The following is a 10,945-nucleotide window of genomic DNA, read 5'->3' on the forward strand; positions in this document are numbered from 1 at the left end:
GCAACCCAACTATTGACCGAAGACACAATTCGGAACCGATGCATATATAGCAATATCTGAGAATGTTTTTGCCGAATCCCTAAAGGTGTCCTGCGTTGCACTGCGAGACTAATGCTGGAAAAGCACAAATAGTTTTAAAAGTGCCAAAAAGCTTGGAAAATCAAGAAACGTAAGTAAAAACATGACGTCCGAACAATATCAAGTGTTCGGTGCCAATCCGAAAGTTGGTCTTAGAAAAAAGAAGTGCTTCTGTCGTGTTTTAACATGATACATCCTATCTCAAGACTTCGAGCGGGTCAGACTACGGCTTCAACCTCCTATCCCGAGGGCGGAGTACTTCTCATCAGGCCAGTTTAGCAAACTAAACTCTAGCGGCTTTGAGAGAGAAATTAGGCTCCCCGGCTAGTGACCGCATACTCGTGTCGAAAAAAGGTGTGATAAATAATAATAAAACTTTGCAATGACTAAGAAGAAGAACACTTATTATAAAACGGCTCAAATAAACTTAAGAGCCCCCAAGTGACTTGTCTAGAAGAATGATTGCATGTACCGAAGTACTTATATCATATCTATGTTCAACCAAACTTTAAACGCGTCTTAACCGACCGTCAGCTTCTCCCTCTTCGGTCAAGGACCGAAAAGTGTTATGTACTCCATCGGTCGAGAATATCGACGGTGTTTCCAATAACCAGGCAATCAGGCCATAAGGCTGTAACAGACAAAGCGCGCTCAGGAAACTTATGCTATATTACCGTGAAGTGTAAGAAGCATCTTCGAAGAAAATAGTACCCCCACCGATACCTTTCTTCGGTGCTCATTGTTATTATGAGACTTGTGCAATAGATTTTTTGTACTCATGAGTTCCGTTGTGTGCCGACCATCATTGAAAACTATAAGAGCGCTAGCATTCGGCTTCACCCAGTCTGAGGTCTGGCTCGGTTGACCCGATCGTGACAATCGCAGAGGTGCTCCCTTTACTCCCTAGCCGAACAATCGGGAACGTAGGGGTAAACACAGGAGCGAGGTAACCCAGCTTGCAAATCGGTTAAGTCAATATGGTGCATATTATGGCATAATACACGAACAAGGAACGAAGCCGTACAAGTATAATCATATACAAGAGGAAAAAGCTTCATGAAGGAAGCCCCCAAGTAAACGGGGTATTTGAATTTGTGCGTCACAAACAAAGTTTGGACAAGGAAAAAATTTACAAGCAATTTTTTTCCAAAAAAGTATAATGCTTGGTCGAGTCGAACACAAGTTAAAAATTTAAAACTTTGAGCATGAAGGCAACTTAGCTGGTTAATGTGTTCGGTATTGATGACGCGGTCCGAGCTTGATGCGGGACAAGGTGCCATCCCCCAAGCCGGTCCCGAGGTGGCGGAGCAAAGAGCTCGGCACTCCGAAGTGATGACATAGCACGGTCAATGCAGGCCGGCAGAGTGATGCCGAAGTCCCCGGCATGGGGTAATGAAGTGTTGACGAAGCCCCCCGTCCAGCCGAGGTGATGCCAAAGGATATAGTCCGGCTGGATCATTTTCCTGTGCCACATAAAATAGTGCAAACCGGAGATAATAGTAATAATGATAATTAAAAAAATGTTGCATAATAAATAATTTATGCAAAGTGAGGAATAGAAGAAACATGGCCTGGCGCAGAAATCAATGTCGATGCAGGGCATCGACGTGATGTAGTAAAGGCGTGGCAAAGCCTGAATTCACAGGTCGGTCCAAGCTCCGGATGCGGCGTTCGCCGGACTATATACGGAAACTGATCGAATCACCACGAGACCGTCGTTAATGCGGTCACCATTTGATAGACCTGTGTACATATCATGGACAAACCAGAGTAATAATTCCTTGGGAAAAAATGAACCCAAACAAGCAAAAAATATTGAGGTTAATAGCACCTGGTTTATTTGTTGGACATCCGAAGGAAGGTGATTCTCAAAATTGGGACTCGCTCCGCACACCCATTGCCTGATGGACGATAAAACGATGGCATGTCAATGCTGGTAAAGGTTGACTCGCCGAGGCAAAGCCCTCGGCCCAGCTAACGTGACGGAGCTGGTCGGCTAGTGACGCCGAAGTGTCCGGAGTAGGTTGATGAAGAGATGGCGAAGCCCCCGGTCCAGCCGAGATGTCGAAGCCTCGATATCAGCCGATGAGTCGAAGTAGGTCGGCATGATGGACACCAGCTTGAAGAAGCAATAGTGCGGCCCTGTCAATGCAGGTCGTGACGTGGTCGATGCCGGCTTGATGAAGTGACCGTGCGGCGATGCCGGTATGCCCGCTCCGTGTAATCCGCGGGGCGCCGATGTTGGTGATGATTTATCCTTCGCGATGCCGAACTCTTGTTCGGCTTGCCGAGATGATGATCCGAAGAGGTTGAGCTCGGCTCAACAAAGTGACGCCGTGTCTAGCGCAGGTCAGCAGCCATGGAGTAATATTGCCGGACTGGTTTGACACCAGCATGATGTTGAAGATCATGTTCAAAAGATCTTAAATTTAGTGGGATGTTTTCGGCAACAAAACACAATACCTCATACAAAACTTCTTTCAAAAGGGATGTCCGAAATCCTGTTCATAAAAAAGATGAACTCGGGTCGGACTCGTTTTCACGCAGAAAACAGATCCGAAAAGTGATGCACTAATCGGAAGGTTCCCGGAGTTTGGACGGTCGGATCGAGCTGAAATTTTGAGAGGTGGTAGATACAGGAATTCCGCAGCCGATCAACGGTTGGATCTTCCAAAGGACGTCCGAGCTAGAAGCTGGACACCACGCCCTAAACTCATCCAAATTCCCGTCCAGATTTGACAAGGCTCCGGTATACCGTGGATTGCCAAAGATTCCTCCATCGAAACTCGAGAAATTTTCCAAGGTTGTTGTAGACACAATTCCGCACAATTCCACCAAAGCGATTGTCAAATCGATACTCTAGGAGGTGGTGGCGGCAGATACGAGTTTGCTGTCCAGAAAACAGCACGGTCGCTTGAGGGCAATGTTGACGTTGAGCCCCCGAGCTCCATAGATGATTCCTCCGTGATCTTGATAGAGATCGGAGTTGATGTTTGATGAAGGCCCTCGTCCGAACATGGTGATCCGAACACGGGGCGTAATTCTTGGTCGAACCAAGGTGACCAGTCGAGCTGGTGGCGAAGATGCCGAAGTCGCAGTTGATCTGCAGGCGAGCCATCGATCCTTTTGTCGATCACACAGCGGAACTCTCAATGAAAGCACCAATGTCGGTGTCAAAACCAGCGGATCTCGGGTAGGGGGTCCCGAACTGTGCGTCTAGGCCGAATGGTAACAGGAGGCAAGGGACACGATGTTTTACCCAGGTTCGGGCCCTCTTGATGGAGGTAAAACCCTACGTCCTACTTGATTAATATTGATGATATGGGTAGTACAAGAGTAGATCGACCACGACATCAGAGAGGCTAAACCCTAGAAGCTAGACTATGGTATGATTGTATGTTGTATATGGAGTTGTATCGACTAGCCTGGCCTCGGTTTATATAATGCACCAGAGGCCTAGGTTAACAAGAGTCCTAGCCGAATGCGCCGGTGGGGAGAAGTCCTTGTCTTGATCGTCAAGTCTTGTGGAATCTTCCTTGTATGCGGCAGTTGTCCGAACTAGCCCATGAGTATACGGCCACGGGGGTCCTCGGCCCAATCTATCAGATCGGGAGATGACGTGTTGAGTACCCCCTAGTCCAGGACACCGTCAGTCTACTTTTCCTCGGCGTCGGCGGCAGTAACAGACGTGCTGGCCGCCTCCATCGTCAGGGCGCGGTTCCGCCAACGTTTGTGGCGAAAAGCGCGGGAAGAGCGTGACGACACGACGGCATCCACGGCAACCACGACGCCCGTGCCACCATGCTCCCCCGCTTGCCGACGGGGGGCAACAGACCACTCCTCTATGAGTTAGCTTGGAGCGGCGAGTTGCTACACCAGGGGCTAGCTTGGAGCGGCGGCTTGCTCCTCCGCCTGCCTGCCTGCAACCTCACCCATGGTACGAACAATCTGGGTGGCAAGGGAGGTGGAGCAGCGAGTTACCAAGCTCGGATCCGGCAGGCTTGGCGGGCCACCCAACCGCCTTTTATATTGGAGAACCTCTCTTCCTCCTCGCTGGATGCCATGGAGAGTGTGCAGAATATGGTGCAAGGAAGAGACGGGGAGCGGAGATGTGATGCGGTTCTTGCCTGGCGTCTGGCCTCGTTTAAATAGCGGGTGGACAAGAGGAGCCAACTGGCGTTGTGTTTAATGCCGGCCGGCTAGCGGATGGAAGTGTGACCAGAGTAGGTTTCTCGGCACACGCGCGGGTTCAATAGAGGTAGGTGGGGCAGTCTAAAGCCGGTTGAATGCGCGACAAGGCGTGTTCAGCCGGGCATGTAGCGGGCGACGCTCTCTTGGCCGACGCGCCACTTCAAAAAGATAATATAGGAATATGTAGCAACTTTTCGAAAAACAATTCAACACAATACATATTCAAAACAATGTGAGTACGCAAAGCTTGCGTATCATTTGATTGATAGTAGAAGTAATAAGAGACATGGGGAAGGGTAGCCATCACGATACACGTACACTAGACAATGTGATTATGATAACCTTAGCAGGAGAGACATGGAGTGCTCAGCCCAAAAAAACAACTAACAACTCTCCTGGAGCATTCTGGAGATCCCTTTGGCGTCGGCCTTACTCTACTAGCATGTGTCTTCCTGAATGCCTTGCACACGGCGAGTGCCGGAGGATCGCTACCCATCAAAGATGCACCCATTATGGTGCTTTAAAATCCACTATAGTGAGTAGAATGAGAGTGGAGGTACCCCCACGGTGCCCTCAAGGGGCGAGCGCACATGTGGTGGCCCACCAGTCAGATAAGACGGTTTTCGATCTCGGTAGAGTGGTTGTGGACGGACACCAGAAGAGCACCTCATGCCAGACCTGGCAAGATAAGGGGCATCCAACAAGAAGGTGTTGCATATCTTTCTGAACCTAATTGTAGAGGATGCAGAAGTCATCATGAGGAAGCCCACGACGGGCAAGGCGATCCGCCATACAACACTAATCCTAAAGGGCAGGCCATGTGAAGACCTTGATGTGCAGCGACGCCCAAATCTTCCAAGAAAGCTACCAAATTTGATCGCGAGTCGAGCCCTAAAAAAGGGGTAGATAGCACTAACTGGACGGAATCAGTCCACCACCAACGCAGCCTGTCACCCTCCCCCCTAAGGGGGAAAGGGGGTGACGACGATGCCAAAGCTCCACGTATTGCACAAGTGCGCCAGACCCAATTGCACCGTGGATGTGTGGAACCAAGCACATTCCGACAAGCCCTCACACATTGTGCGGTCTTTTTCCATCTTTTCTTGGGGATGATGGAAAAACCCGGGGGTGCAAGCTCCGAGACGGACTTCCCGTCGATCTAATGATCAATCCAAAAATGACATGAGTTGCCATCACACAATGACCACGTCGTGGAAGCACGAAAGATGTGGGCGATCATCGGGTCAGAGGGAAGGTGAAAGCAAGCCCTCGATGGTTGTAAGTAACACCGAACCCTACGAGGTGGCCTAACTCCATCATAGTTGCCATGTTCATAGTTGTTATATTGCATATGTGAAAGTGCATCTAGTACCCCTTTGAGGTTTTGGATGATTAATGATAAAACAATTAAGGAAATAATGTGTTTGTGTGTATACACAGGCGAAAGTCCATGAGGATTTGGTTGAACCAAAGCATATGACCCCTAAAAATTATGTGGAACAATTGAAGAATTTGGGTTCACTCGCGGACTATAAATAGCTACCTGCCTCCAACCATTTGCAGTTGGCTACCATGTGTGAAAACTGACAAGTCTTGTCTTAGCAACCCATCCCTCCAAAGAGATAGAGAGAATCCTAAGTGACGAAAAATCCCCCATAACCTAAAACTATTAAGTGATTGAGCATCACTAGAGAATCAAAGCTGAACTAAGACATTTCACTCTTGAGGAATGAGCAGCATCTAGAGTTCTAGACGGCTATGAGTCAAGTTCAAGAGCATCCAGACTGTCGAAGAACATGTATGTGAAAGTCCGGAGATCACATCAAGATCCACCACGAGTTATTGGGAGGGTTCCGAAGAACTTAGCTCAGGGAGAAGAAGGCGAGAACTTTCGTGTACTTAGAGTTGTGGCTCTGCCTTTCCAACCAGACATAGAGTTGTGGCACCAACTTGAACTGGGTGAACACATTGTGTTGTCTTCTCTGAGGAAATGAGTTCTATTTCTTCGCACTGCTTTACTTTTAGTAGTTTCTCTGTGCTTCAAAGCTTTCCCCCTTATATCTTTCTTCGTGATTGTTGTCAAGACTTTGCATGCGTCTATCTATTCCGCTGCATATCTCGATGCTTAGCTTTGTACTCTGTCTAGCAATTCTCAAGTGCATTTGCTTGTTTGTTAGACTTGAGTATCTGTTCTATCAATTAGCCATTTTACTTGCCCGCACTCTTATGCTCCTTCCACGGGAGTTTTGAGCCGCATGCTAAGTTATCGGTATTGATTTTCCTGTTTTAATTTGCCTTTGTATTACTGTTTCATACTCCCTTATTCTTCTATTTCCTAGAGTATTTTATGTTTTCGAAGAATTCCATAGATTCTCTCATTCACCCTCTCCCTCTTGTCGATATATTGATCCTAATATGAAGCGCATTCCATATGCTTTTCGAGGCTGGACATGCAACGTGCAAAATCCGATTCGCCATATCTCAACCTTCATAGTTTTATTACATATTGGACCCATGTCATTGATTACATATTTATTTTCCAAATTTCAACTTCTACTTCTCTTCATCATCAACAGGCCGACGACATCAAGGTCGACACCGTCGGTCATAGACGCTTCCGACGTGTGCAACCCTGCTAGGACGACCTTTTCGGCTAAAATCATCGGTTTCATTACATCAATCAGGACCCTAAGACGTGCTAGAGTTGCTCCTACATATGTTTGGACGCTTGCATAGAGACAACACAGCCGCTCATTCTCAATCTCGCAAAGTTACTATCAAATGCAATCGTATACAGCTCAATCATCTTATAAATATCTCTGTCGACATTGGCAGATGTCCGATAAAAAAAATAAAATGTTATCGTTTCTTTTGTACTTTAATGTTTAGGTCGGATGGATCTGTTAGTATTTCAAAACAGCAAAACTGATAATGTTGACTGTTTCAAGATAATGAATAAATTTGACCAAAAGTCACTTATTTGCTGCACATAGATCACAACATCGTACTACACGCATCGCCGTGGTTTCGCGAACAGCATGAGAGGGTTCTTCCTGTACACGGTCAACCCGTTCTCCTCCTCAGCGTCCAGCTTGCCGAGCGGCGCGCTCCAGTCAAAGGAGAAGAGCAGGTTGGCCAGCAGCAGCTCCACCACGGCCGTCGCGAAGTGCACGCCGGGGCAGCTCCTCCGCCCGATCCCGAACGGCACCAGCGCGAAGCTGTCGTGCCACGGCTTGGAGTCGCCGAGGTCCCCGCCGCGCTCATGCCGCTCGGGGACGAACTGCGCCGCGTCGGCGCCCCACGCGCCGGCGTGCGCGCCGATGGCCTTCGCGTTGACGAGCACCCGCGTCCCGGCCGGTATCTCGCAGCCGTGGATCGTGCATGGCTCGGTGGTCTCCCGGGGCACCAGGAGCGGCACCGGCGGGTGCAGCCTCATGGACTCCTTGATGACCAGCTTCAGGTAGCTGAGCCCCGGGAGGTCGGGCTCCCGGACCATGCCGCTGTCGCCGACCACGCTGCGCACCTCGTCCTGCGCCTTGGCGAGGATGCCCGGGTGGTTGACCAGCTCCGTCATCGTCCATTCCACCGTCGCCGCCGACGTGTCGGTCCCGGCAATGAACATGTCCTTCAAAGATACGTAAAAGCCAGAATTTTCAACGAAATGCTTGTGTGCGTGTGTATTTGTTCTTATTCAAGTGCACGAGTATGTACCGTGAGGATGCCTTTGATCTGGTCGCGACTGCTGAACGTGCTCCGGTGAGCCGGGTCGGCGTGCAGGCGGAGGAGCACGTCGACCAAGTCCTCCTCCTCGTCGGCGGAGGAGGATGCTCGCCGTTTGAGGTGACTGTCGATCACGCTCTCGTAGAACGCGTCGAGCTGGTGGAAGTTCCGCTCCAGACGCCCCCGCAGGCCACGCGGCGCGTCCAGCCACCCGAGCCACGGCACGTAGTCGGCGACCCAGAAAGCACCAAGAAGCCTCTGCGTCTCCTTGAGGACAGCACTCGCCTCCGCGCCACCTTCGCCGCCGTCGTCGCCGCCGAAGGCGACACGTCGCACGATCTTGTTGCTCGCGGCGAGGAGAAGCCCGCTCAGGTCCACGGCACCGCCGGCGCCGGACGCGTCGGCCACGGCGGCGACGAGCGCGGCGGCCTCGCCCTCCCTGGCCTCGCGGAACCCGCGCACCCGCGGGGCGCCGAGGAGCTCGGACAGGCACGCGCGGCGCGCGGCGCGCCAGAAGGCGCCTTCCGACGGCGCGAAGGAGATGTTCTGCAGGCCGTAGGAGAACCTGGCGGCCGCGTAGAGCGCCGGGCGGCCGGACATGGCGCGGTCGTTGTGCTGGAACGCGGCGCGTGCCGCGTCGGCGGAGGAGACGACGAGCGTCGGCACGGAGCCGAGGCGGAGCAGCATGAGAGGCGCGTCGTGCTTGACGGCGAGCGCGGCGAGGGAGTCGTGCGGGAGCGCGCCGAGCTGGTGGAGGTTGCCGATGAGGGGCAGGCCCCTCGGGCGCGGGAGGGAGGGTGAGGCCGAGGCCGAGGCGGAGCGTCTCTTGCTCGGCGCGAGCAGTTGCTTGAGGAGGAGGAGGAGGGTGGCGACGACGACGAGGAGACATGCCAAGAGCTCGGGAGCTTGGAGCGACGCCATGGCAAACTGTTGTCGCGGGGGCGTGGTGGTGCGGATTGTTAGACTTTTCAGCATGAGCATTGATAGATGTGGATGACACTAGGAGAGTTGGGACAATTTTCGTTGGTTTATTTCTCACACAATGCCATGCCAACCTCAGGGGTTGGGGATACATATTTATAGGCTGCTAGCCAGCCAAGGCATATGCTAGGATGCTGCTAAGATGCCAGTCTAAGATGCTAGTCTAAGATGCTAACTGACAGTCCTTGATGGTCAAGAACAGAACTCTATCCTAACAGCCAGTCCTTGATGGTCCAGGACTTTATCCTCCTAACTGCCACAAGGATCATGTGCTGCAGCCCCACAAGGACCCTAGTACACAGATTTATCCATCATTCTCCCCCTAAATCTTGTACGTCGTCTTGTGGGAGAGTTGAATCATCCCAATCCTGGAGCAAAGTTCGAGGAACTTGACCCTCCCAAGGGGCTTGGTGAGCAGGTCTGCGAGCTGATCCTTGGTGTTGATGTAGCTCGCCTCGATGCTCCCTTCTTCCACACAGCTGCGGATGAAGTGATACCTCAGTCGGATGTGCTTGCTCCGTTCGTGGAACACGGGGTTCTTTGCCAGGGCCAGGGCGGACTTGCTGTCCACCAGGAGCTGCACCGTTTTGGTGTCTTGAACGAGAAGATCACCAAGCAGTCGAGCAAGCCAGAGCGCCTGAGTGCAGGCGGTGGAGGCCGCTATGTACTCAGCCTCACAGCTGGACAGGGCCACCACCTGCTGCTTGACTGATTGCCAGCTCACGAGACACTTGCCGAGGAAGAGGAGGATCCCGCTCGTGCTCTTGCTGGTGTCGATGTCGCCGGCGTGGTCGCTGTCGCTGTACCCGACGAAGTGTGCCGCCCCAGGACACCTAGGGTAGTGGAGGCCGTGGTCGAGGGTCCCTGCTATGTAGCGGACGATCCTCTTCACTGCCTGCTGGTGTTCCGACGTTGGTCGCTCCATGAACCGACTGACATAGCCGACGGAGAATGCCAAGTCCGGCCGTGTGTGAGTGAGGTAGCGAAGGCTCCCCACAAGGCGTCGGTACTGTGTAGCATCCACTTCCTCCGTCGTGCTGTCGCGGCTTAGTTTCAGCCTCTCCTCCATCGGAGTGAGAGCTGGATGGCAGTCGGTGAGCCCAGCTAGCTCAACGATGCGCTTGGCGTAGGCGGACTGTCGAAGCGCGATCCCGGAGTGGTCCTGGTGCACCTCAATCCCTAGATAGAAGGAGAGGAGCCCCAGGTCACTCATCTGGAACGTGGCCTTCATGTCTTCCTTGAACGCCGCCACCTCTGCATCTTTGGTGCCGGTGATCACCAGGTCGTCAACGTAGACGCCCACCAGCAGGGCATTTCCTCCACTCCCCCGTCGGTAGACGGCAGCCTCATGCGGGCTCTGCTCGAAACCCATCTTCTTCAGCGTGGAGTCCAGCTTGGCGTTCCACGCCCTGGGTGCCTGCCGCAGGCCATAGAGAGCCTTGCGCAGGCGGAGCACCTTGCCCTCCTGGCCGGGAATCGTAAACCCCGGTGGCTGATGCACGTAGACTTCCTCCTTCAAGTCGCCATTGAGGAATGCCGACTTAACGTCCATGTGGTGGACACGCCAGCCCTCCTGGGCAGCCAGCGCAAGGAGAAGTCGCACGGACTCCATCCGTGCCACAGGAGCGAAAGCGTCGTCGAAGTCGACTCCTTCCTGCTGCAAGAAGCCTTGGGCCACCAAACGAGCCTTGTGCTTGATGATGGCGCCGGCTCCATCCCTCTTCAGCTTGAACACCCACTTAAGGGTGATTGCGCGGTGACCTCGAGGGAGATCAGCAAGCTCCCAGGTGCGGTTTTGCTCGACCGCATCCATCTCCAACTTCATCGCGGCGCGCCATGCCGCGTCTCTCTCGGCCTCTGCAAAGGACCGTGGTTCGCCGTCTTCACACACGAGCTGTAGCTGCGCCTCCAGGTCACGTGGCACCAGTCCTGGCACCGGCTGGTCGCCGAGCACATTATCCATCGTACGGTACCG

At 52.6% G+C, this 10,945-nt stretch overlaps 1 protein-coding gene across 1 annotated transcript; it reads right to left on the reverse strand.

Moving 5' to 3' along the window:
* Nucleotides 1–7,203: 7,203 nt before the first annotated feature.
* LOC123185622 (cytochrome P450 71A9) lies at nt 7,204–9,004 on the reverse strand. The gene is made up of 2 exons (XM_044597474.1): nt 7,981–9,004; nt 7,204–7,894 (listed from the first exon to the last, which is right to left on the reverse strand). Exons 1-2 carry the CDS (start codon nt 8,968–8,970, stop codon nt 7,277–7,279), a joined length of 1,608 nt encoding a protein of 535 aa, XP_044453409.1. The 5' UTR covers nt 8,971–9,004; the 3' UTR covers nt 7,204–7,276.
* Nucleotides 9,005–10,945: the final 1,941 nt, after the last annotated feature.

Source organism: Triticum aestivum, chromosome 2A (genome assembly GCF_018294505.1).
Source record: "Triticum aestivum cultivar Chinese Spring chromosome 2A, IWGSC CS RefSeq v2.1, whole genome shotgun sequence".
Lineage (NCBI taxonomy): Eukaryota > Viridiplantae > Streptophyta > Magnoliopsida > Poales > Poaceae > Triticum > Triticum aestivum.

Excerpts from the sequence above, each read along its gene's own strand:
- LOC123185622 (XM_044597474.1), bottom strand. The coding sequence starts at position 8,970 with ATGCTCATGCTGAAAAGTCTAACAATCCGCACCACCACGCCCCCGCGA. Across the intron at positions 7,895-7,980 it reads AGATCAAAGGCATCCTCACG|GACATGTTCATTGCCGGGAC; the intron begins GTACATACTCGT and ends GTATCTTTGAAG.